The 26,328-nt window shown below is 53.5% G+C and overlaps 2 protein-coding genes across 2 annotated transcripts in view; one reads left to right on the top strand and one right to left on the bottom strand.

Moving 5' to 3' along the window:
* The window catches only part of LOC130491807 (protein-arginine deiminase type-2-like), a 30,560-nt gene extending 14,457 nt beyond the window's left edge, over window positions 1-16,103 (top strand). The window contains exons 7-16 of the mRNA XM_056865601.1: window positions 1,403-1,581; window positions 3,283-3,386; window positions 3,904-4,015; window positions 4,659-4,766; window positions 11,452-11,603; window positions 12,150-12,294; window positions 13,456-13,549; window positions 14,083-14,168; window positions 15,013-15,141; window positions 15,861-16,103. Coding sequence (XP_056721579.1) covers window positions 1,403-1,581; window positions 3,283-3,386; window positions 3,904-4,015; window positions 4,659-4,766; window positions 11,452-11,603; window positions 12,150-12,294; window positions 13,456-13,549; window positions 14,083-14,168; window positions 15,013-15,141; window positions 15,861-16,094 — 1,343 coding nt within the window. The 3' untranslated portion in view covers window positions 16,095-16,103. The remainder of the gene's footprint in view (window positions 1-1,402; window positions 1,582-3,282; window positions 3,387-3,903; window positions 4,016-4,658; window positions 4,767-11,451; window positions 11,604-12,149; window positions 12,295-13,455; window positions 13,550-14,082; window positions 14,169-15,012; window positions 15,142-15,860) is intronic.
* A 5,381-nt stretch (window positions 16,104-21,484) lies between these two features.
* On the bottom strand, window positions 21,485-25,370 carry TRIM62 (tripartite motif containing 62). Its single transcript, XM_056865471.1, has 5 exons — window positions 24,888-25,370; window positions 24,521-24,616; window positions 23,300-23,556; window positions 22,979-23,094; window positions 21,485-22,038 (listed from the first exon to the last, which is right to left on the bottom strand). Exons 1-5 carry the CDS (start codon window positions 25,368-25,370, stop codon window positions 21,488-21,490), a joined length of 1,503 nt encoding a protein of 500 aa, XP_056721449.1. The 3' UTR covers window positions 21,485-21,487.
* Window positions 25,371-26,328: the final 958 nt, after the last annotated feature.

Here is a 26,328-nt window from a genome sequence, read left to right as displayed (position 1 = left end):
AAGCCCAAAGGTCAATTGCTCATCACGAGGAGTGTTTAGCTCCTAAATGGAAGCGGCTGAGGGGGTCTCATACCCCAGATAAGCCACATTTTGGCTCCTGCTTCTTTCACTACAGCAACGAGGCACCTGAGATGCTGCACTTGGAGGGGATTTCGGTGCTGGAGTGTTTCTGGCCATGATACCCACTCTCTTTTCAGCCTGCCTAATCCTCCGGAGGCATCTCTGCCTCTCACTAAGCTTGTTGTGTCTTCATTGCTGGTTACAAAACCACGTTCAGTTACAATGACACAAGATACTCCGTGTCGACAGAGTTGGGGTGGGCAAACGTTGCGGGGGGAGATCACACGGGTGCCCTTGGCAGGCAGGGGCTGGTGGGCTGTGCCGCAGTGGAACGTTTCTTGTCCCTCGGAAAGGCCAAAGAATTCAACTGGAAGATGCACCCAAGGTCAGGGTCATCCTTTTTCAAAGTCGGAGGGTGGAGAGAGAGGGTCGTGTTGGCCCTGAGACTTGGAAGTCCTCTCGGCAGGCCTGCCTGCGCTTCAACATCTGTCAGTCACAAACGGGACCAAGAAGGGGGTGGTCTTCACCCTGTTTCTTCAGCCTCAATTTCCTTTTTCCTGTAAAGGATAAGTGAGAACAGGGCTTGATTTCCAGCCCAGATTCCAGCTTTTCTTGGAGCAGATTTTGTTTTGGGGTGCAAAATATTGATGATGATGGTTCTTTCACGTAATCTTTTACAGAGCGCACAGCTTTCCCCCAGTGCTTTAGCTCTGAAAAGCCCCTCCCCTTCAACCTGCAGGGCTCATCTCTTTTGGTCCCTTCTCCCAAGAGTGCAAAGGTCTGGCTGAAGGCAAGCAAAGGCCCTTTTTTGGCCCAGTTGTTCAGTGGTGCCCTTGGAAGGAGGGAGAACCCAGAACAAGGGCCATTTTTTTCCCCCAAAGTCAATGGGAGAAAGCTCACCAAAGCACCCTGCTGTACTGAGGCTGGATTCCTGTTTTTCAGCACTGAGGGGAAAGCACTGTGCACATGTTCTAAGATCATTATTTGAAAGTGTCTACCAGAGCTGTAAAAGAGCAGTATTTCTTTCCTCCCACATAAGACAATACCTCCCTTTGTCTCCAGTGAGAGATGTTTATGCATTTGCAGTTGGCAAATCTATGGAGTCTCTGAATGTAGATTTGAACCCGGCTCTCCCAGACCCTAGTCTGACACTTGAACTGCTGCCTCATTCCGACTCTCTTCTCATTGAGTAGCAGGAACTGGTCTCTGCATCAGGGAGCGGCAGCTGCGCTCGGGACACCTTGACTTCCAGTAAGGCTTGGGCCCTGGCACACACACACCCTTCCCACAGAAACCATGACCCTTCCCTCTCTCTGACGACTGCTTCTTCCTCTGCCCACAGACCCGTTCTTTGGCCAGCGCTACATCCATGTCCTGGGCCAGAGGAAGCTCTTCCACGTAGTGAAATATACAGGAGGCTCTGCAGAGATGGAATTCTTCGTTGAAGGTCTTCGCTTCCCCGACGACAGTTTTAACGGGCTGGTCACAATCAGTGTCAGCCTGCTGGAGAAGTTGGCAGAGGTAACCCAAAAGGGGAAGCAAACAGGCGATGGGCTTGCTTTCCTCCATGACAGAAGGTGTGAAAATAACTCAGGGAGGTGGCTGCAACTGGTGCCATCTGGCATAGCCATGAAGCGTGACAGGAGGTCTTTGCAAAGAGTGACTGGAGAGGCAGAGCACGCCGGGGCACATTGGCCATCGGTGGTTTGTACTGATAGGCCCTGCAAGGCAGGCAGAAGAAGGAAACCACCATGATTAAGGGGCTGGAGCACCTTTCCTGTGAGGGAAGGCTGAAGAGTTTGAGACAAAAAGAGATGATCAAGGGGTGACACGATAGAGGGCTATAAAATTATGCATGTGATAGAGAGAGTGGGCAGAGAGAACTTTTTCTCCTTTTCCTAAACTTCTAGAACTTGAGGACATCCAGTGAAGCTGATGGGCAATAGTTTCAGGATGGGCAAAAATAAATACTTCTTTACTCAACAAATGATTAAAAGGTGGGATTCGCTGCCAGAGGATGTAGTGATGGGCACGGGCATAGACGGCTTTAAAAGGGGATTAGACAGACTCATGGAGGAGAGAGAGGTCTCTCAGGGGTTCCTAGCCAGGGTGACTAAAGGCAGCCTCTGCATTCAGGCGCAGCAAACCTCTGAATCCCAGTGCCAGGAGGCCTGGAAGGGAAGGCCTCGGCCTCTAGGCCCTGTTGTTGGCTCTCCAGAGGGACTGGTTGGCCACAGACAGGCTGCTGGGCTAGATGGACCCTCATTAGTCTGATCCAGCAGGGCTGTTCTTATTTTCGGTCACCAGAGAGCTGGAGCACCCAGTTTAGCCATCTGAATGCCGAATGCTGCTTCCTGTCCCACTGGCATGGCTAACCAGCTGCCCCCTCCGTCCCATGGGCCCCACCATCTCCCAGCTGCCTGTGAAATAATTGGGCGTCCACCTTGCCCACTGCACGTTCCTCCACTCTGCCTGGCGGGAGGTGTTATGTGATTGCGGAAGGAGCTGCTGATGTTACGGCTCGACACTTCACTTGACACTTCTAACGAGCCAGTCTGAAGCTGGCAGGTGACGTTTCCTTTTCAGGTCCCCTCCCTTTGTTTGTGCTTCAGCTGCAAAAAGCCTGGTTGGAGCGCAAACCCTCCGCACTGCGTGAACTGGACCAGGAGAGAAGCCCACTTTATATTAAGCCAGGCAGCCCTCTCAGGTTCCCTTGCCCACTGCTGACATACCAGGCATAACCGGGAGGCCTGGCTGTGTTGCTGGATAAAAATACAACCTCTATTAGCAAGTTGCTAATTTGGCTAGATATTTCTGATCAATACTCCTCCTGCCTTCCGCTTCCTCACCACTCCCATGTACTCACCTCTTTAGCCCCCGTTCCCCTAGCCCGAAATGACCTTTCTCTTCTCTTGCAGAACCTGCTGTTGACCAGCAGTCTATAGGAGACACATTTTCAATGTAGTTGGAGTGCTTTGAATTCTCCATCTTAGGTCATGGCTTTTAGCCAGTTCATTGATTGAACAGATTTTCTTCAGTCAAAAAGATGCTCTCTCCCACGCAACAGTTTTTTAAAAAATGCTTGTGGTAACGTGGTAAGGCAAGTAGGAAACCTCTCAGATGGCAGACGAGGTTTTGAGAGTCAAAGCTCTGATGAAGGGTATCTGATGTGACAGTTGTACACTGAAAAACAAATGGTGTCAACCGTTGTTTTCTCTACAGGGTATTCCACAGACCCCCATTTTTACAGACTCTGTAGTTTTCCGGGTGGCTCCATGGATCATGACCCCAAACACCTTGGCACCAGTCACTGTCTTTGTGTGCAGGTAAAGCAATAGGGGGTGCTGGGGGAGGGGGAGCAGCAGCTTAACCAAAAGGACCTTATAGGGGGAGTCATTTCCAAGGGAAAATCTTACAAGGTTTTTAAACTGAATTTTGAATTCTGAAAATTTTTTCCTGTCCTAGTGAGGAACCCCCCACCCCCTGGAAGTAGACCACTTATTGCAATAGCAGTTCCTGAGAAAGCTCTAAGTGGCTGCAGACAGCCCTAGCCAAAAACCCACAAGAGAGATCTGGCACAAACTGTGCCTTGCAAGCCGGGTGGTGGCGTCTACTTGCAACCAACTTGGCTGACTTGAAAATTAGCCTGGCTCCTCTGCTAGTTAGAGCAGATTGTGGAATCAGCCAGTCAGGTTTTGGGGAAAGAAACAGGTTTCCCACCCCCCTATCTGCCCAGCCTGTGGGTGAGGCCGGGTGCCCCACAGAACCCCCTTCCAACTGGCAGCTCCCAGCTGGCTCTTGCTGCTGACTCCATTAACAACGTGGTTCTTTCCCCTATGGCAGCGTAAAGGATAATTATCTCTTCCTGAAGGAGATAAAGAACTTGGTGAGCAAAGCCAACTGCCAAATGAAAGTTTGCTCCAAGTACATGAACCGCAGCGACCGGTGGATGCAGGTGAGCGGGGGCTGGGGCCGAGGCGGGGGAGTGGGGCTGGGCCTAAAAAGACAGCAGTGCTGGCACCAGCCTTTCAAATTCAGAGGGGACTGGTCTTTTCTGGAGATATTTGAGGACAGTTACTGTGATACAAATATGTCAATTGCCAGTTTCTTAAAAAAAATTAGAAGCCCTCAGGTGAGAAGGGGAAAGAGAATTGCAGAGAACTGGGGCAGGGAAAATGTCACTGATGTAGGCAGGGCTGGGAAGGTCCGGACTTCTGTGCCCACACAGGTGCCACCTGGCTTCCCTGCGATCTTTCCCAAAACATCTTAGCGAAGCAGGTTTGGGAGAGGAAAGATGTTCACCCGGGAAGTGAACAGGATGCTGTGTGGAAGCAGAGGAAAGACCGCTTCCCAATAGCATTCAAGCTGGGGGATATGGCCTGTGTGTAAATAAACTTAACTCACCTGACAGAAATAGATTCCTAGCGTCCCTGAGAACGGGGAGTGACCACTAGCCCAATTGAAAGCTATCATTTAGTTGTGCCTCATCTCTGCCAAGGAACCTGGCAGGGGTTCTGTGACCAGCTGTTGCCAGCCAAGACACGTGTCTTGTGTGTGTAGATGCATATCACTTTTTAATGTTCTTCTTCCCTTGCCAGGATGAAATTGAGTTTGGCTACATTCATGCTCCTCACAAAGGTTTCCCGGTGGTTCTGGACTCCCCGAGGAATGGGGGCCTTCAGGATTTTGCCATCAGAGAGATTTTGGTAAGAGCTGCCTCTTTGGCCATGCACCTGAGCATGTGATGCTTCTGAGGTAGATTGTGTAAAGGAAGGTTGACAGGAGAACCTATGTGGTGCTGAGCTTGTAGCGGTTGGTAGCATTTCTCCTGCATCAGGCCCTCAGAGAACTCCTGTTTTCTCACGCTGCATAGAGTTTGCTAAGGGACAGAGCAGTCGTACCCACCCCTGGGCCTGACCTGCCACCACTGCCTGTTCTGGGTGCACAATACTTTGGGGGAAGGGGTGGGGACAACATATCGCCTGCCGTACTCGAGAGCCTCTTGTACTGACTTAGGAAACTTTGGGGAAGTTCCGAATGAGGGTGTTGCATGGTGGCAAAAATGCGAGAGATGTGATATCAGAAACAAGAAGCCCAGAGTACTGAATCCTGACCAGATATCCAGTTGCATATTTTTATGGTACAATTGCAGATTCCCAGAATAAATGCAATCCATGAAATGCAGGAAGGTGGGGGGGGGCAATACAGGCACGCATCTGCACACAGGCACACACACACACACTTGTGGCTGATGGCAATGGGAAGGGTCATGGTTTTGAATTGTGTTGTTTTTTAAAAAGAAAAGTTTTATGCTGGGAGATTGAAACCACCTAGAGTAAATGGTTCAAAAGCAGAGTACAGATTTTAAGATAAATAAATTGAGAAGACATCCACCATGCTTTCTGGTTCAGGGAGAGTGCACCTTCGCAAGGGTCATGACGGATCCAACGTTTGTATAAAACCAAACCAACATCTAGCGTGTCCATCAAATCCTCACACATAAGGAAGGGCTATGAGGCTCAGAAATCCCATGTGGAGCCTCTGTGTTTGTTTGCCCTCTGTTCCTGCTTCAGAGGAGTTCTCCTTTGTCATGGCTGAGCTGGGAGGCCCCTGCAATCCCCTGGGCACCGGGGCACTCCAGCCTTGAGGAACTGGCCAACATTTGTATAAAACTTCTAAGACAGGCTTCCAAATGCAGGAGGAGACCTCCAGTATGCCCAGAAATGTAATGTTGGCTGAACCTGGTTCATCTCCCCGGATCCCCTCTGGAGCCACACTGAGCAAGGAGGCAGTGCCGTTCTATTCTCACAGCAGAGAAAAGAAAGAAAATGATGAAAGGGGAAGCAGCAGGGGGTTGACGCAGAGACGACAGGGCAATTTGGCTAAAAAATGAGCTTTTAATTCTGCTTTTTGCTCTGCCAGGCCACACGGCCCTCAACTGCGCAGTTCCCCTTTGAAGAGCACAGCCGAGGAATTGCCTTGAGGCTCTGCTTCCTGCTCTTAAGATGGTTTCTTTTCTGCCCTCTAAATGCAGAGGGCACCTTCCTGATTGTTCCCAGGGGTTATAAATAGCCAGCAGACCCATGTTGGCCACAGCCAAGATCTGAGAAGGTTCGTTTTCAAAGCCCCAGATCTAATCATGGCGGATTAGAAGCGAACTGGGCTACCTGGACACTCTCTCCCCAGGGATGGTATGGGTCCCAAGAGGGACTGGAATGGGTACGATGTCTAAAACTGGCCCCCTGGCATGCAGTAGAAAGTCCACCAAGGGATTGCATCAGGCAAAGTCAACCAAGGACAGATGGGACCCTTGCCAGCACTGCGACAAAGATGGAAGAAACAGGATTTGGGTCCGGGGGACCTTTCAGCAGCCGTCCTTGATGGATGAAGGTATGGATTCACACAAACTGTAGGACCCCGGACACCTCTGAAATTTGGGGGAGATTTTGCATTAGGACGCACCTGTTGCCGCTTGGCGCCGCCTCTTGCCACTTTCATGGCGGTGGCTGTAACTGGAGACGTGAGCGAGGCGCCGCAGGAATTAAAACACAAACGGCTCCCTTTCCATATATGTCCGCTTGGAGAAGGTTAATCGCTTTTAAATGTGGCGAAATCTGTCATTTATCATGCCTCGAATGAGTGCAGGAGATCCTAGATTTGTCATGCGGGATAGGAATACCACATTGGTCTCTCACTCTCTTGGTAAATAGAAAACGGGCGCCTTCTTCTTCCTGCCCCTCTCTAAAAGATATTCTGAGCATTTACAAAAGCAATTTTCATACTCCGGAGTGGCTAAACGTATTATATTCCAATCTTCTGTTTTGAAGCCTCCTGTAATCCCGAAGCTATCTTTTCCAGATGGGCCTTTTTCTTCCAACGCCCCCACCCCACCCCCGCTAATGGGGCACATGTCCATCATCAAGCTTTCAGGGGCCGCTTAATGGAAAAAGAGGTGGAAGGGAAGGAGGTCTTGGCTGCCATCAGGGGGTCCTGCACTCTTACTCTTTTTTCCGTGGCGGAACCTGCACGGGCAGGTGGGGGCTGAACGTCATTCTCTAGAAATTCCAGACCCCCCCCCTTTCCTTGTACAATCCAACAACGGATGCCTTGCAGGATAATAGAGAAGTCATGTACATTTTAAAGAAGATTAATAAAGAGGCTTGATACCTATTCAAAGTTGGAAACCCATCAGCTATGTTGGGTCATGATATGTTGCTCTCTACTGGATTTAGATTTGCCTGCCGAACTTGCTACTCTTTACCAAGTAAGGGCCTCCAATGTTTCTCTTCCCTGCTTTGAAATGAGGCCTTGCGTCTTGATTGTTTGGTCTATTGGTATAAAAATGGATAGCACTCTTTGTCTTTCAACACATGAACACATGAAGCTGCCTTCTACTGAACCAGACCCCCTCGGTCCATCAAAGTCGGTATTGTCTACTCAGACCGGCAGCGGCTCTCCAGGGTCTCAGGCAGAGGCAAGTCAGGCGGCGAGCGGGGGCCGTCCTGGAGGTCTCTTCGCCACCCCCTGCAGTTCAATGGGACTTTACAGTTCCCACCCACCAAACTCACAAAAGGACACGCTGGTTTGGCCACCTCCACATATCCTCTTACGGAGAAAGTTGGTGCCAACATACTGAAACTTTCATCTAATGAAAAACCAGAGCTACGGAAACGAATCGGGCATTTGGTCAGGATTACTGAATGATTAAGGCTATGAAATTAATATCGTGAGTCATTCTGGAGTCTATTTGGGGAGGTAGGGAGCAGAATTAGAACACATCGTAACGTTATCCAGGCGGTCTCTTTGCTTTGTGAAATAGCTTCGCCCCTGCCCATGCGGCCTCTCATGCCACCAACTATTTAGGAAAAAGCGGAGGTTCGCCCATAGAAGTGGGCTCAGCTCTTTCCTGGGCTCAAAATGAAGACGTCAGGCTGTCAGCTGCCGCGCAGTCCCCTGCTTTCAGTCTTTTGGCGCAATCTCCAAAGCATCTCCTGGCATGGAAAAGGCCCTTCCATGATGCTCTTCTCCATACCTTCCAGTAACTTAATCATGCAGATGGGATTAAGTCTCTCAAAGTGGGTTCAAACAATCTAATTTACTGCTGTGCCTGAGTGCCATCTCTTAACCTGAACTCTTCCTGGATCTGAACTGTGCCTTTCTCACATTCTGGTTTTAACCGTGTCGTGCTGAGCCTATCTTTGTTCTTCCTCTGGATTGAGTCCCATGGGAAATAGTTCGGAAGAAATATGGACGCAGGCTTGTTTACGCAGGGTGTGTAGGAAACAGAACGCTCAGGGGAGATCTTTGGCAGGGGCTCTCGCACCAATGCGAGGGACTCGCTTGACATTTTGCCCCAAAGCGCGGCCCCTGTTGCTGATCTCAGCCGGTGGGCAGGGTCATGCGGTGCCCTTCAGTGGCTCAGGCCTTGCCTGGGTGTCCTCGTAGAGGGCAGCCTCTGTCACATGACGGGCTGTGCTGATGCAATGGTGTCCCCACGGCTAATGACCTCCTTGAGGAGTGAGCCAGGAAGTTGGCTGCCTTTCTGTGGGCCGGCTGCCTACTCATGCAGTGGCCTGTCAATTGGCTGGCCTGTCCAGGCTTTGTTTTATACTGTCCTCGTGTGTCGTGTCTCTGTTGTACACTGTGTGCAAGTAAACGTGTGGCAATGATGGAGCCCACCTTTGGGGAATGCTGACTCAGGAGAGGTAGAGAATGTCTCCAAAGGTACTCTTAAATACACAGGAGGGGAGCCACTGTCCCTGAGCCAAAATTGCAGTCATGCATGGTGCAGCTTCACCCAAGTCACGCATTATGCCCCTGTGTAAAAAAGGTTAAGGTCCCCTGTGCAAGCATGGGTCATTCCTGACCCATGGGGTGACGTCGCATCCCGACGTTTCCTAGGCAGACTTTGTTTACGGAGTGGTTTGCCAGTGCCTTCCCCAGTTGTCTTCCCTTTACCCCCAGCAAGCTGGGTACTCATTTCACCGACCTCAGAAGGATGAAAGGCTGAGTCAACCTTGAGCCGGCTACCTGAAACCGACTTCCAGCGGGATCGAACTCAGGTCGTGAGCAGAGCTTTTGACTGCAGTACTGCAGCTTACCACTCTGCGCCACGGGGCTCCTATGCCCCTGTGATCCACCAGCATTTTGAGAAATGAGAGAAAACTAGAAACCTCCATTCCACATGAGGAGGCATCTCTTCCCTCCCCACTCCCCCACCCCACATCTTTCCCTTTTAGGGCTGAGATTTTTTAAATGTTGAATTGCATATTCCAGTTTGCTACTCGTATATCTTTCTAGTGATGACTTGAATCTGCGACATCTTATCCATGTACTAGACAGGTGCTTCCCAGCAGTTGCTGGCTTATAGCTTTCACCACCGCAGACTGCGTAGACCTTCTCTGTTCATTTTTTTCCATACGTGGACTCCCCAAGATCAAGACAGATCTACAAGAGAACAGGGTGGCTGGGTGCAAAACACCCTTGAGAGAGGGCTAAATCAGCAGCTCCTGATTTATCTCCAAGGAAAGCGGACGGTGCATCTCTCCTGCCTCTAAATTTGAACCAATTTCAAACCAGAGGAATTTCTACTGTGTGGAGACTAAAGACATTACATGTGTGCATAATTTCCACTGATCCCATATAAAACATTCTGCGGTTGTCTGTGCAATTTGAGCCCTGCTGCCAGACAAGTTGGAGCATAGCAGGCTTGGAGGCCTCTCGCGTTCAGCCCGTGAACTCCCTCCCTTTCTTGCCGAGTGAAAATGGAATATTTTCAGCGCCAGGCTGTGAAGATGCCTCTGAACATGGGGCAGGTGTTTTTGTCTGTTCTCTTCCTCTGAGGAAGTCTGAGCACACAGGTGATCTGTGGTTCCCATGACATCTGCCAGTCTAGGTACAGCTCAGCTCTGAGGAACGGCATGATTGAATTCCTGCCTCTGGAGCCATTCCCCTACCCTGAACGAGAACCTGCAGCAGTGCCAATGTTGGCATAGCTGGGCATCTGGAGGGTATCTGGCCATCCAGAACCCAGAGCTGGCCCAGAACCGCCGCTCACCCTCTGCAGTTAAGGGCCAGCAATGGTCAGAGGATGCCGTCTCCCAGACAGCCACCTCTTAGCACCAGTCATTACGTTCTGTGATGCCACTTCAGTTCATTACATGGTTGTGCCCTTGAATGTTTTTCAGGTATTGTGAGGGGTTCCCCTGGCATCCTCCCACCACACGCCAGGCACAGAATAGTCAGCGCATTATCATGTGCTGAACGGAGAAGATGAAATTCCACAGGGGGTCCTTCTGCCTGCTTAACTTCTGCTGATGGCCTCCAAGCACAGTTTATGTTGGATTTGAGGCCTTCACCACGGGGCATTTCAGGTTGATTAGCACAATATTGCGATGATAGCTTTTGCGAGTCCGTCTTTCAAGGGCAGCTGCTTCATTCGCCTGAAAGGATAATGTCAGGTGTGACCCTCGTCGCCTCACTGTGCCTTGTGTGTGTTTTAAAATCTGTTTCTGGGGACAGCCCTTTGTGAACCATGGCGCAGGAAGCCCGGGACTGGGAAGAATGGCATCCTAGCCGCCCGGGTGACAGATGAGGGACTTCGACATTGCTTGTAACTCCTGCAGAGCAAAACCTCTTCTTGTTCCACCAGTCTTGTTCCTGAGGCTGCCGTTGTGCAAGAAATGGCTCTGTGCACATCGTGATGGGGAAGGAGGGAGGCTCAGGATGTTGAAGCTAACGTTGTTTGAAGCAAGGCTGCTGACATTTCTCTCTGGGAGGCATGTATAAAATCCAGAGGGGGGCAGGAGCTCCTCCATCCCATAAACTTCTATGAAACAAAATCCCACAGGTGCATTCCTTGAAAAGGGCTCCTGCTTGGATATCCTGCGAGGCCTCCCTCCCAGGTTCTGGCCAGACCCGCGCGGGTTCCCTTCCAAGACAAAACTGTGTCCTGCCGTTTCAGATCCTTCTCCCAGGCTCTCTTCCGCAGAGAAAACCAGCCTGGCAGAGGCTGCCCTGGACAACCCCACTAATGCTAATCCTGTAAACCCCAGTGAAGTCAGTCATGCCTAACGTAATTTTATTAGCATTTAAGCACAACTAATTTTAGTTGGATGGGGATCCACAGCTTTGCCAAGTTAACTGAACTATCTGTTTTCTTTCGGCATTATCTTTTGCTAGTCTAGACTTACAAACTGTAAACAGAACTTTCAACAGATGATGGGTTAGCCAAGTTATTTTGTTAGACTTTATAGGATGTTTATATGAAAGGGTTTGGATTTTACAAGCTGTTGCAGCCACCAGAGATAAAATGGTGGGAACGCACTGCTACTCCTTTGTGCTGATCATAGGGCACCTCTCGTAACCAAATCCTCTTGCTCTTTTTCGCAGGGTCCGGATTTTGGCTATGTGACCAGGGAGTCCCTGTTTGAACTGGTCACCAGTCTGGACTCTTTTGGAAATTTGGAGGTCAGCCCCCCCGTGACCGCCAATGGGAAGGAGTATCCCTTGGGGAGGATTCTCATTGGAAGCAGCTTCCCCACGTAAGAAAGATTTGGGGAAACCCACCGAGCTAAGATCAGAGAGGCAGCTGACCTTTTAGTAAAAATTGAAAGCTGTCACCAGCCGTGATTCTCTCTGTGAAAGCCAGGCGTGTGCTTGGGAAATCAGGGCAGAAAAACGATTAAAATTTAGACCAGAAATGCTAGTAAGGATCGCGGTGTGCAACTGTCTTTGTTTTTGTCACAATGGGAAGCATTGCAAATTCTCATTGGTCTGTCTCTCTGTAATTGCCGTCTCTGGCAGAGCTGTTAATTGTTATGTTTCATTGCCGGGGCTTTTCCATGTATTTTGATTTATTTGAACATCTTATTAGTATTTATGTATCATAAGCCATTCTGAGGGCTTCTTGTGATGCTGGAGGTGTCAAATTGCCTTTTAAACACCTAGCAGGGGTTGTTCAGTATGCCTTTATGTCTTACTAGTTAAGCGAACAACACAAATGTGTAAGCAAATATTGGAAAAATGAGTGCATACCCTCTCTCTTTCTCTCTCTCTCCCTCCCTCTTGTGGGGAATCCAAAACATCAGCTCTGCTGGAAGAAGAATGACGAAGGTTGTCCGGGACTTCCTCTATGCCCAGCTAGTCCAGTCGCCTGTGGAACTCTATTCAGATTGGCTGACCGTGGGTCATGTGGATGAATTTGTGACCTTTGTTCCCATTCCTGGCAAAAAGGTGGTGGTTTAGTGGGTTTTGGGGGAGTAGGGGTAGGGCAAGGGGAGTCCAACACACAGGCATGGGCCCCATGACACACAGCTGATCTTCGGATCCAGCAAACCCAACTGCCAGATGCCACAAGCAGCAAGGGGCACGTTTGCAGAGCAGAGGACTCAGAAAAGTGGGCCTCCTACGACCCCCTCCCACAAATACAGCTGCCGGAGCAAGCAGAGGTTTAATTCCAGCATCCGGCAGGGAAACTGTCCCGTTTCCTCCACCAGGGAGTCTTTGAAAGACTGCTGGCAACATGTGGAGGCAGCAGAGTCCCTCCTTCGGAAGGATGCCGTTCTGCCTCTTGTGTAGTAGCTGCTTCTCACTCGCCGTCATCCACTGGCTGGGAGCCATACCCTGCCCTGGCTAAGGCTTAACAGCCAGATTGACCTAGATGGACATGTCTGTTTACCATCCATCCTCCTGAGAATCCATGGCTGCATACGCAGCTCTTCCCTGCTCCACCATCCCTCACATTGAGAGACACTTCCATCGTATGTAGGAACAACATGCACCCGGGTACCAAGACTGAGTGAATCTGTGGTTTACTCAGAACAGGGCACCTGAGGGGCTAGAGGGCGGATGCAGTGAACATCCCATAGCTCACATGTATAACAGCCTAGCAACTGGCTGTTGCTTGCCTGTGAGCTCCCACCCACACTCAGCAGAACGGCCAGGACGTTATTTTGAATGGCTGCGCAGAAAAGTCGGACGTGAATTGCTGACAGCTGAGACGGGAAGTGGAAGGGCCTCATGCTCGGATGGTCAGCCTTTCTACTGGCCCCTTCAGCAGCGATGGCATGGCCTGCAGATATGGGCACATAATACTGTTTATTGTTACTCCATGAAGAAGTATCACCTGCCTATTTCTGCATATCATGCCACTCTTAAAGGCACCCAGAGAAGAGAGTGCCAGGCCAGTTCGTTGGCTTTTCCTGGCCAGCTAGAAGCTTCGCCCACAGGTCAAGGGGGGGGGGCAGGAAGAGCAAAAGGGCATCAGTGTTTGGGGAGGGGAGATAACCTCCTGCCTTTGGCAGGAGTTGGGTGCTGAGAGGCAAGGACCGCAGAATTCCACCTCTTGATCAGCCCCCATTTACTCCGATATTTGTCTGCTGCTTTTCCTCCCAGCAATTCCGGATGCTCATGGCAAGCCCCTCTGCCTGCTACAATCTGTTCAGGGAAAAACAGAAAGAAGGTCACGGTGAAGCCGTCATGTTCAAAGGTAGGCTCCCTTCCAGCAGTGGGTGCACGTCGAAAGGAGCCACATCCGGCTCCACCAAATCCAGAGGCAGAACGGGAGAAAAGCAGGGGCGCCCAGGAAGATCCATCCTCTGCTCACTGGGCGTGGACGGGAGGAAGCCGGCTGCCCAGCTCCTCTGACATTGTGGAGGATGAAGAAGGGCCCTTATTTTAGGCACTTGTCGTGGGGGGCACAACGGATTCAGCTTGTAAATTCTCCAGCCACCCCTTGCGGGAGAATCTGATCTTCCTGTAGCATCAGCCCCCACCAGATGACACCTGCTGTGTGTGAAATACACCCGGACAAGAGGAAGGCCTCAGCTGTGCCTGTTAATATTGGCAGTGTTGCTGGGGCAAATTTGTCAGCCGTGGGGGCCTTGCAGAAGCGGGGAGGGGCCTCCACAAGAGGTCTCTAATGCTCCCAGTCTGGTACTCTGGCAAAAGGAAGCCACGGCAACACGAGTCGTGGCTTTCTTTGGAAGAGTTTTCAGCGGCTTCCTTTTTGTGTCTTGGCAGGGTATACCGGGGCAGACACAAAACGAGTCACCATTAACAAGGTCCTCTCCAATGAGATCATGGCACAAGAGAATCAGTATGTGCAGGTAATGTACTCCTTTGAGAGACTGATCTCCTGTGATCTCCAAAATCTGCCCAAGGCAGTAAGGAAATATCTTCGTGTTGCCATGGTGGTGGATCGAGATAGTTTGGTCTCTGTGTCAATTGTGTACGGCAAACTTCAAAGATGTTCATATTTTAATTTGTAAGCCCAAGTATTTTGGGGGAGACAAGAGCAGAGCAAGGTTACGGTTGCTTTCCTTCCCACTCAAATATACTTAAACTCTAGTTGGATGATTTAAACCCCTCACGACAGAGCTGTGCCTGTATGTTTCCCATACGGGGATGAGGTTCAGGGTGTGGCCCCCTTGCCAGGGGAGCCTTTTGCATGGGTCTTTACTGGGGGAGATGGAGCTGAGAACAGAGCCCTCAGGAGAGGAAGGCTGAAGAACATGGGGGATTAGCTTAGAAAAGGTGACTTAAGGGAGGGGGCTAGGACTGATCTCCAAAGCCATAAAAGGTTTTTCTCCCACTCTCATAACTCTAGACTTTGCATCCCCCTGATAAAATTTATGAATGAGGAATTCAGAGCAGAGAAAAATAATTACGTCTTCACACAACGCATAATTAACTTAAGGAATTCACTGCCATAGAAAGTGGCATCGGCCCTTGTACGGGATGACTTTATGGAGGAGAGGTTGATTAATGGAGCCTCCATATTCAGAGGCAGTGTGCCTCTGAATATGGGCTGGTGTGGAGCAAACAACAGAGGGAAGCTATTGTCCCTTTCTTGTGGGCTTCCCAGAAGCATCTCTGTAGCCATGGTTGGAAAAGGGATGGGTCCGCCTTCCTTAGGACTCTGTGAAGGACTCTGTCCTCATGCTTCTTTAGCGTTGCATCGACTGGAACAGGGACATCCTCAAGCAGGAACTAGGGCTGTCGGAGGAGAGCATCATCGACATCCCGGCCCTCTTCAAGATCGACAAGCAAGGCAAGGCGATGGCCTATTTCCCCAACATGGTGAGTGCTCATCCCCCCACCCTTTCCCGGGCTCGGCTCAGTCAGGGCATCGTCTCAGAGGCCCAATCTTTGGCGGCGGCCGTGCTGGTGCTGCCCTGCTCTGGGATATTCAGAAGGAACACATCTTGGGTGCTAAAATCAGAAGTGGCATGGTGGAGAAATGCCCGGGGCATCGCTTCTCTCTTTCTCTCTCTTCCACTCCGTCCAACAGCTGGGTCTTTGAGACCAGCAACCATTCAAGAGAGAGTTGTACATAGTCATGGAGAATATCTTGGGATTCCTGGCATTTCAGTTACTGATGCTGATTGGTACAAGAAAAGGGGTGTCCTGGGAGGCTCCGGGAATCCCCTTTACAGACGGGCACGAGGTGGCATTTCTGCTGCCATGTGTGGACTGGCTCTCTGTGGCACCGTAAATTGCTGTAAGCAGATCTGTCAGGAACTGGTGGCCCCAAGGCTGATTGGCAGAGCTCCTGCTTTGCACGAAGAAGGTCCCGGGTTCAGCCTCCAGCCATGTCTTCTTGAAAGGGTCTCCAGCAGGAAGGCTGAACGCAGTCTCGGGCCCAGATGCTGGAGAGACCACGCCACAGAGAGTTGACCTCGCAGGGTGGGAGTTTGCCAAAAGCCTGTGCAGTGGGTGAATCCTTTCCTGCTGTTTCCTGATTCTGCCTCTTCTCTCCCCCCAAAACCGGCCCTTGCTTTCTCCCCTCTGGCATGCAGGTGAACATGATTGTGCTGAACAGGGACCTGGGCATCCCCAAGCCGTTTGGGCCCATTATCGAGGCTGAGTGCTGCCTGGAGCAATACGTCTGCTCCCTGCTTGATCCCCTGGGGCTGACCTGCACTTTCATCGACGACATCTCCTCCTACCACAAGCACCTGGGAGAAGTCCACTGTGGTACCAACGTTCAGCGCAAGCCATTTTCTTTCAAGTGGTGGAACGTCATCCCCTGAAAAGCCACGGAGCTGTGGGAAGGGAAACGGGGAGGAGGGCTGCCGGAGTCAGAAGTCAAAGAGCGGATTCAGACCAACAGCCCTCCCCCTCGGCACAGGTTGACCCGTGCCGCCCTTGACCGCGAGCTTTGGATCGAGCTGTGGATTCTGCAGCCGGCTCTCCTTGGAGAAGCTGCGCCAGTCATTCGCAGCTGGGCCTTCGGGGAGGGGGGGGTTTGTTCTTCTGAATCCTCCTGGCAGAAGCTTCCTTGCCTTTCATTGTATTTCATTGTTTCCTTGGTGATTGATCCGTGTGCTTAAGGGAGCCTTCTGGGGCGGTGTGTGCAATTGAGGTTTTATTTCCCCGATAACTCTGCGAGTGCCGTGTGTGGTTCACTGTGCCCACGAGGCTGCCGAAGCCCTTTGACAAAGGGCCCTCCTCCTCCTCCTCTCTTCTTCCTCGTGCATGCGGTAGACCCAAAGCCCATTCCATATTGTGTGTGTGTGTGTGTGTGTGTGTGTGTGTAGGAAGTTATGGCAGCTGGAGGTTGTCTTGCTGGTTTGGGGGCATTATACCAAAACAGATTTTCGGAAACCATGGTACAAAAGCTGCTGGGTTCAGGTGGCACCGGTTTGAAACGACGATAATAAAATGGGGAGATGGCTGGTTGGCTTGCGAGTCGTTTCTGCACATAACTTCCCTTCCTAAGCCCATCACCTGTTCCAGGTGGCACATATTCACAGGTAATTCCTGTACTTCAGCAGACTGCTGTATCAACAGTTCCTTTTATATGCAAACACACCACAAGCTAGCTTTTTCTAATGTTCACATTGAATGGGGAAGGCAGATGGGCCGTTGTGAAGTGAGCAAGCTATGTTATCTGCTGCACCATTATTGTTCATCCAGTGTTTTTTGTAGCACCTTAGAGACCAATGAGCTTTTCAGGGTCTAAGCCTTCAAGAGTCAAAGCTCCCTTCATTTGACGCAGACCCCGAAACGCTTGCTGGCCTCTAAGGTGCTTCTGGACTCAAATCCCGCTGTTCTACTGCAGACCAATGCGGCCACCCTCTGAAACAAATGTTTTTGGAACAATTCCCCTGGAGACACGGATGTGGGAAGACACGGCACAGGAGCTGGGAACATACCTGTCTTTTTCTGGAGACCAGTGACTCTGAGGAGGCCACTGGGCCCCACTTTCCCCACTGCAAAGATGAGGGCAGCGTTCCCCAAGGGCAATGGAAATGGGCCCGGCTCTCCCCCCGGGAAGGGCAGTTTGTATACACCCATGTTGTTAGCCAGATAAGACACCTAGAGACAAGGCCGAGGGCTTCCACAGGAGTATCAAATTAAATGAATCAGGGATATTGGCTTAGGAGGCAAAGTGGAGGGCTGAGCAGAGCAGGGGGCGGCTGCCACAGAACCCAGGGGCGCAGGCGCTTGGGCCGAGCTGCCTCTGACAGTAATACCACTGACATTGAGAAATGGAATTAAATTTAGTCCCACGTCTCCCCAGTGATGATAAATGGCTCCCATGGAGTAAGACCACTGGGATCTACATACCAGGCAGAGAGCAAATTGTGATCACATTGCTGGCTCTTCTGGACAAGGGCCAGGGCTGGGGAAGGGAGGGAGGAGGCTGGGGATGGACAGCGTAGTGGCTTAGCAGGCTCCAGACCCTCCTGCCTTTGTTGTGGGTGCAGGTAGGGTGACCCTCCAGCCAGGTGAACCTGGCCCTCGTGCCCCCCCTCAACCATCCCAGTTGCTTGGGGATACATAACCCCCACACACATTCCCATCAAGGGAGGCGGCTCCAAGTTTGTCCACATGTGGCTTTTCTCCCCGTTGAAGGGACTAATGATGCTCCTCGGTACGTGTGAAAGGTTTGCTGAGGTCTCCAGCCAAAGCCCATGGGCCACAGCAGGGCCCGAGGCAGTGGGTCACACGGACGAGCTCCAGAAATCATCTTTCCTCTGTGGATTTTAAACTCTGAAGGAAAAATGGCTAAAATCAGCACCTCTCCACTGTCAGAGACTAATCGTTTTATTGATGGATTTAATGCATTTCTTTGCCACTTTCTCCCCTGAACAGACCCAAAGCTGCTTACAGAAAATTCAAAACCACTTAAACAAAGACGACAAAACATAATTGTACTTGGGCTGGTCTTGGACCACTGGGGGTGAGTCACGGGACTCAGGTTTCCGGCTTCAGCCAGGCTGTGAGCCCTTCGAGTTAGTACATCTGGCTCCAGGACCTCCCATACCTGTTAAGGGCAGGGAAGAGACTCCACTCAGAGGAGCTCAGCTGCGGCTAGGAAAGCATGGCATCTTGTGGATTTTTTCAACCCAAAAAAAGCATGCACCTCTAGAAGTCAGCAGCAACACTACGCAGAGTTAAAGCAGTGTTTAATTACATGTTTCAGCAAACAATCTGTGGACGGGGGGAACAGAGGCTTCTCCACCTGTCCGGAAGCATCTTTTTCCTTCCCTCTTTTTACAATTTGAATAGAGAATATTCAGGCTGAACAAGAGTTCCAAGGAACTCAAAAGCCTGCTTTGTGACACTTTCATTGATCCTCATAAAAAGTTCTGCTACTGCTGCATTTGGGTTCTCTCTTAGGGGCCAACCTGCCTGTCTACCTGCCATTTTCCTCTGTGCCGCATCAGTTTTATCTCTGACTGATCAGGCATCTCCAGGCAAAGCGCTCCCCCTGCAGTTTCACTCTCAGAAGGAGAAAAACCCAAAGGAGGCAATCCGGGAATCTTCCAGCAGGAAAACAGCGTGGGATACTGCCTTGTTCTCTCTTCCCACAGCCAGGTGGGGGCCCCTCACCACCTTTCTGCCTCTTGCATTAGTGGCTTAGCAAATTAGATCAATTTGGATTTTTCACTGGAGAAAATAAGCACAATCCTGGCTTTCAAACAAGCCATCTAATCCAAAGATTTATCGAAGTATTTGTTAAGGCAAGGAGCTATGCAACGGGATGAAGCCCTGCGGAGCTTCCGTTAGCAGCACCGATCCCATTTCTCATTCATATAAAACTAAATCCTTTCCTTGTTCACCTCTCTGAGCAGGGCAGGGGCCTTCAGGATTCTAGCATTGCCATGAGGTTAGCCACGGAAGCCTTGTCGTGGAAACCACGCCAGCCACGGTTACGAGGGCTCCCCAGATCCCAGGTAGCTGGGAGCTCAGATCAAAATAGGAATGAAAGCCACGAGTATGGCTGCTGGAGAGACTCCATTCCTCCACCACCCCACTTTCTCAAACTAGCACGATTCTTGCCCTCAAGATCCCAAACAAAAAAGGCTGAAACCCCACAAGGTCTGCTGGATGCACAGAGCACCGCTGCGCATCTGGAAGTCCAATGGTGCCAGCCAGCTTCCGGGTTCCCTCAGCAACATCCAGAGGCCCCTCAGCCCATATGGGCGACCGTTCCCCGATAACCAAAAGCCCTCCAACAGGCCCCAAAGGCGGCGAGGGGCTGGGCAATGCAGAGCCACTGACCACAAAGGCATCCTGGGGCAGCTGGGAGATTAACCGGGCTCAGCTGACGGAGGGCCAGGGGTCACGCGCCGTAGCAGCAGGCAGCTCGCCTTCACCTGCTGGCCTGGAAATGGCGGCTCAGGAGAGCCCCTCGAAGACCCGGTCAGCACAGGCTACTTTCTGGCTCCTGCACACCCCCCAGCAGGCAGCACAACTGACTGCAAGCAGCTTCCAGCCTGCCATTTGACGGAGGGGGGGAGGCCTGAATTTCACTTTCACAATACAAATGAAGCCTTGAAGTAAGGAAGGTGAACATGGCCCCCGGTTGCAGAGTTGGTGGCTTGCCTAGATCAGGGGTCTGCAAACTGCGGCTCCCGAGCTGCATGCGGCTCTTTGGCCCGTTGAGTGCGGCTCTATGAACTTGGTTCGGAGCCCCTGCTCTTGCGCCCGCTCGCGCCAGCAGCAGGGCTGTGGAGCTGACGCGCCTGAGAGACAGAGAGAGCGAGTGCGAGAGAGCAGGTGAGCGGGCGCGCTGTCTCTCCCCCCCCCCCCACGCCGTAGAGAATGGCCAGGTTCCCCTTTCCCTTGTCCTCAATGGTTGGGAGGCTAAAGCCTCCCCTCTAGCCGCGCGATTGCTGGGCGGCTCGGCGGTTCCTGCCCCCCCCCCGCCCACCTATCAGCTGTTGGGCAGGGCGGGCTTCCTTTGGTAGACCTGGCCTCCGGCTGAGTCCCATTGGGAGGCCATGTCTACCCACTGACTTTCTTGGCGGTAGACCTGGACTCCGAGGAGGGGGAAAAGTTCCCCTTCAGAGGCCAGGTCTACCCATTGGCTTCTATGGGCCTCTGGAGGCCAGGTGTACTGCCAAAAAAGCCAATGGGTAGACCTGGCCTCCCAATCGGACTCAGCCGAAGGCCAGGTCTACCAATAGGCTTTTATGGCGGTAGACCAGGACTCCACAGACGGGGAGGGGGAAATGGCAGGGACCTACAATTTATTTTTTATCAATAAATAAGATCACTATTAAGTATGATATCAAGTTTTATTCAGTGTGCCTATAGTTTAATTAAGACTTAAAACTTTAATTAAAGTTTATTAAGTTAATAAACAGTGTACCTACCTATATAGTTTAAGTTTAAGAAATTTGGCTCTCAAAAGAAATCTCAATCGTTGTACTGTTGATATTTGGCTCTTTTGACTAATGAGTTTGCCAACCCCTGGCCTAGATCATTGGGCAGGTCTGGGGGGAGGAGCCGAGAACTAAGGGCAGAAGTTTGCCCGTCAGCCTCTGCACCCTTCTGCTCCACGAGACACCAACTCAGCGGGTGGGACAGAAGCGGAGGCTTGGGTAGTTTGGCGTCTCATTTCGAGGAATGCAACAAAGCAGAAGGACAAATGGCTGATCCAAACTTTGAGTTTATTTTATTGTTTTCCCTCACCCTACCCACAGTATTTGCTTTTTTTAAAAAAAACCTTTTAAATTGGGAGTTGACCAGTATATCCAAATGATAGAAGACAGAGTGTTCATTTTACACGCAGCCTCTGTAAGAGCCAGTAAGAAGAACGGAAGTCTGTATGAATGCACATGGACCCAGTTCCCAGGAATGCCTACAGAGAGGGGGGTGGGCATTTGGTGCATTCAGACGTGCAGCCCCGGCTGCTCCTGGCGAGAGTGCTGCGCGGTTCCTTTGTCCCCTCACAAAGTGCTTCTCTGCTGGTCCAGGCAGAGATCCTGGCAGCCACCCGCATGAGGGCTGACTCCCCACTGCCCGCCCCCCCCCGCGACACTCGGCACGCGGATAAAGCCCCCCCCTTGCCCCAACTTCTCACAAGGAACCCTCTGCATTCAACCCTCCCCCCTGGCAGCTGTGCACCGCCACGAGCAATGGCCGTTTTGCTCACACAAGCACTGCCCCCCCTTCAGGACAGGAGCCCTTAGATGCGGACGGTGTTGATCCGGAGCGGCTGCACATTCTTGCCGTTTGCGTGGCTCTGCCCAGGGCTGAAGTAAGAGCAGAGCTTGCCAGGAAACCTCTCCCGAAAGGTGTAGAGCCACGACATGTCGTCTGCATTGTAGAAGATCAGCAGCCCCTTGTCAAAGTCCAGGAAGACGCCCACCTTCTCCAGCTTACTCTTGACGTTCAGCCGCGTCCAGGGCTCTGTGCAGGCACTGTACTGGTTACCGTCGTGCATGACGATGCAGTAGAAGCCGCGGCTGGGCTGGATCTGAATGCTGCCCTTGCGGGTGACGACCTCGTGGGCCAGGCCGATCATCCACTGGGTCTTCTCGGAGACCACCACCTCCCAGTAGTGCACGCCGCTGCCAAAGGCCTCCGAGCCCAGCACCGACACCTCCACATCGAAACGCTTGGGAGAGTCCTGCAGGGGCTGCGGGTGCAGGTTGCCGTAGGCCACAATGGTGCAGTCGTCGGACAGGATGAGGCGCTGGTGAGCGGTCAAAGGGTCCAAGGTGAGGGCGGCTGGCACTGTGACCATGGGAAGAGAGAGGGAGGGGGGTCAGAAGAGGCACCAGGGGGCCAGGGGGGCAGGAGCAGCTGGAAGGAACCCTTACTACCTCAGAGGCAGAAGGGCCTCCAAGGATGCCACGCGGGAGCCACAGGGTCCAACCCTGGGAAACTGCCTGGGCAGAGGTCAACGGAGCCTTCCAGGGAGGTTCCATCCCTCTGCACTGAGAGGTAGGACAAGCCCGATCTCCCTGCCCGTTGCTTAAAAAGGGAAACAGGTGGCAGCCTAGCGGTGAAGTCCAACACAAAATTAGGGGGGAAACCTTTTTTCTTCCTGACAACTTTTCAACTTGTCTGGTAGAAAAAAAATATTAGGGGGGTACTAAAAAAACCTCCTAGGAAAGATAGTCTTTTTGGGTTAGAAAAACCTTCTTTTCCAAAGCCTTTCACTAATTCCAAACGTACAGCATGAAGTTGTCCCAGAACTTTCTCAATTTTCCAATGAGAAAGTTGGGAAATTTAGGGGGGCATTGGAAAAGAAACTGGTTTATAATGCAGACACTCAACATTTTCAAGAACTTCTTTCTTTAAACATAAATAATTTTTGCAACAATTACTATGCTGTGCTTTTAATGATAATACATTATTAATTAAAGTGATGTTTTCAGTGTTAGAAAGTATAGCTTAATCCCCAAACGTGCTGACGGTTCTACCTGATGTAACCCTATGAGATAATTTTTCTTCCAATAATACTTTTTAAAACCTCTTACTGACGTTACCTGGCTCCTGGCAAGGCATCTCCGGGGCTCTCCCCAGTCAAAGTGTGCGATACAAAAAAAGCATCCCTACATACAGAACATCCTGGGCCAAGGTGGCTGCCAGGGCCTCCGTTCCCCCAGCACAGACGCCACAGGTGTGGGGCCCTGAAAGCGCCGTTGGGCTGGGCAGGAACCCAACTCACCTGGGTGGATATCCTGGAAAAGAGACTTCCAGATGGTGTACTGCAGGGGTCCCATGTACTTGGAGGTGGGGAAGTCCTCGTACGTGAGGTTCGTCTCGTGGATCTTGCCCTTCAGCCTGCAATAAGGAGTGAGGCTGCCAGTCCGCAGCAAGGCCCTGCCTGTCATTCACCGCGGGTGGGGCTTCCCTCGCCCCCAGCTGCTGAGGCTCAGATATCACAGCCTTGACCTGGACGGCCTGAAAACCTTGACTGTGAGCAGTGCAAGCCTGAACACTCTTGCGCTCCACCCGCTGCCACACCCACCCCTGCCCCCGCACATACCTCTCGGAAAGGGAGCCGATACCCTCCAGGAAGGCGTGCTTGTCCGCCTCCGCCAGCCTCTCCTGCAGGATCTGGCTGCCCTCCTGCACTTTGCGCAGCTGCTGGCTGTAGCGCTGGATCTTCTGCTCAATGTCCGTCAGGGTCCTGGCCGTGTCGGCCTCCAGCTCCTCCAGCATGGCCTTCTGACGCTCCCGCAGCAGCCGGTGCAGCCGCTCAAAGGCCTCCCCGATGGTGGCTCGCAGGCTCTTGGCAGAGGACTGTGCAGAGAAAGAAGCTCAGGCCAGTCACAGCCGGGCTCCCTGCTGGGCCAGCAACCCCTCCCCCCGTGTCCCACCCAGCCGGCCCCATCGCAGCCTCAACGGGGCTGGGAAGAGACAAAGCCAACTCTCACTCCTCGCAACCAGCAGCCGCTTCCTAAGCCCAAAGAGCAGAGCCTGGAGACCCCCCAGGGCTCATCGTGCCTCTGCCACAGACTCGTTTTTATGCCCTTGGGCAAGCCACGCTCCTGGCCTCAGGCGTCCATCTGCAAAGCGGGGGCCATCGCAGCCAGCCTGTTTCACAGCAGAGTTGAACAAGCGATGGGAATAACATCCACCCCCTTTATTAACTGCTTTGCATCACTAAAATGAGCTCTTTAACCAAGTTAAGGAATTGTATTGGTTTGATGTGCTTTATTTATGCTTAGCATGTACCCTTACATTGGCTGATCTTGGATCATAATAAATGAAATGAATGCTCACCCCCTGTAGAACAATTCATAAGAAAAGAGAGAAGAACAGTGGATTTAGTGAATAAAAGCAAAGTAAGAGTTGGTGCTGTAAAAAAGACTGGGCTGAATGTGTGCCACAGGATGAGGCAGCCAAGCGGGAATCCCCGACATGGCCCAACTTGCCGACGGGACGGCACAGCCGCCTGGACAGACAGCGAAGCGTTCCCCAAAAGGGAGTGAAGATGTGCCCGGCTAGGTCGGAGCGAGATCCCTCTGGCCTGGCATCGCATGATCGCCTGGGAAGATCCCACGCCAAGCAGGGCAGGAGCAGTTGGCTCTTTTCCCCGCTCACCTGCAGAAAGGAGCTGGAAGCCCCCAACGGGGACGGAACTCCGGCCTCGTCCCTGCGGCAGAGCCATTCTTCCCCCGAACACAGGCGGGATTCAGCCTGCCCCGCCGCCCCAGACAAAGCGGCCACTGTTCTCCTCTGGCTCGGGCAGAGGCGGCCTTACCTTGGTCTCGGCCAGCTGGCGCTTGAGGAGGGCCAGGGCCTCGGCGTGGCCGCGCTCGCTCTCCTGCAGGGCCTGCAGCTGCTCCTTCAGCTCCCGCTGAAACAGGCACGACAGAGCGGCGGTCAGGGCCGGCCCCAGGGACCCCCGCCCCTCCCACAGAGTGTCCCTCGTGGGACAAAGCGGGTGCAGCAGGGCCAGAATTGCACCGGCGGCCCTGCAGGGCTGGGCTGCAGGTGGAGGCCGAACCCCCGAGCGGGCGAGCGAGCGAGCGAGGGAGGGAGCGAGCGCCTGCCTGCCTGCCTGCCTGCCTCCCCCGCGCGCGGCCCCGTCCATGTGTGGCCCCGCGTGCCCCGGGCGGGGGCGGCACCTGCAGCTCGTCGAAGGCGTCGTCGAGGCTGGTGACGGGGTGCTGCTCGTGCCGGGCGGGCTGGTCGCAGAAGAAGCAGACGACGGCGCGGTCGGCGAGGCAGAAGAGCTTGACCTTGGCGTGCTCCTTGGCGCAGGCGAGGCCGGCCGGCCGCCGCGCGCCCCCCAGGATGGCGTCCAGCGGGAAGGCGGCGTAGCGCTCCACGATGTTGGCCAGCTTCAGGCTGGGCGCCAGGCAGGGCTGCGCGAAGCGGCGGCGGCACTCGGGGCAGTCGCGCCACCCCCCGGACCCCCCCGGCCCCGACGCCTCCTGCTGCTGCCGGCTCCAGTGCTCCGTGATGCAGCGGCGGCAGAAGTAGTGCTCGCAGCCGAAGCTCACCGGGTCGGCGTACAGGCTCAGGCAGATGGGGCACACCAGCTCGTCCTTCAGGCTGCACGACGGCGGCGGCGGCGGCACCGAGGGGGCCCCCCCCGACGACGCCATCCCGCGCGCTCAGGCGGCCCCGCCGGGCATCGCGCCCCCGCCCGCCCGCCGGGGAGGGGGGGAGAGCGGCGGCCCGAGGCGAGGCGCCCCGCCTGCCCGAAAGCCCACCCCGCGGCGCAAGGGGGGCGGCGGAGGGGCGCAGCTGCGGGCCTGCCCGTCCCGTCCCGTCCGCCCGCCCGGCGCACAAAGGCAGCGTGAATCAGGCGAGCGGTGGGCGTGGAGCGGGGCCGCCTTAAAGGCGCAGGAGGCGCCGCCGCCCGCTCCGCTCCCCCCCCCCGCAGCGCGCAGGCGGCGGCAGGACAAAGAAAGGGGCGGGGGTGTGCTGTGCGACCCCCCCCCCCCACCTCCCACCCGCCGCGCGCGGAGCCGGGGCTCCTGCGGCCGGCGGCTCGGGCCTCGTGCGCGGGCTGCGCCCCGTGGAGCCGCGAAGCTGCCCGACCCGGAGCCAGACCCGTGTGCGTGTGTGTGCGTGTGCGCGCGTGCGTGTCAAGCGCCGTCCAGTCGCTTCCGACGCGTGGCGACCCTGTGCATGGAAGTCCTCCCACGGGTCCCGTCCCCGACAGCCCCGCTCAGGTCCTGCCAACGGAGGGCCGCGGCTGCCTTGATCAGCGCCCGTCCGTCCACCCATCCGCGGTGGGGCCTCCCCCTCTCCGTGCCGCCCCCCGCTTTCCCTAGCAGGACCGCCTTCCGTGCAGACCCCGCAGGGCCCATCCAAGCCGGCGCCGTCTGCTCCGGCCGGCAGCGGCTCTCTCCCCGGGGCCCCCCTCCGGGGGCCTTGGCCGCCGCCCGCTCGCCGGGCCCCCTCGTTTGTGGGCGATGGAGGGGGGGGCCGGGGGTGGGGGGCCCTTCGGTCCTTCCGGGTGCCGAGCAGAGGCTCCACCGCACAGCCACGAGGGGACACGGAGGCCGGGGCCAGAGGGACCCCCCCGTCAGGGGGGAGGGGAGGGCCGGTCCAAGG

The sequence above is a fragment of the Euleptes europaea genome, chromosome 19 (assembly GCF_029931775.1).
Source record: "Euleptes europaea isolate rEulEur1 chromosome 19, rEulEur1.hap1, whole genome shotgun sequence".
In the NCBI taxonomy this organism is placed as follows: domain Eukaryota; kingdom Metazoa; phylum Chordata; class Lepidosauria; order Squamata; family Sphaerodactylidae; genus Euleptes; species Euleptes europaea.
Note: the sequence above shows the minus strand (reverse complement) of the source record. Positions and strands in the feature narration are given on the sequence as shown.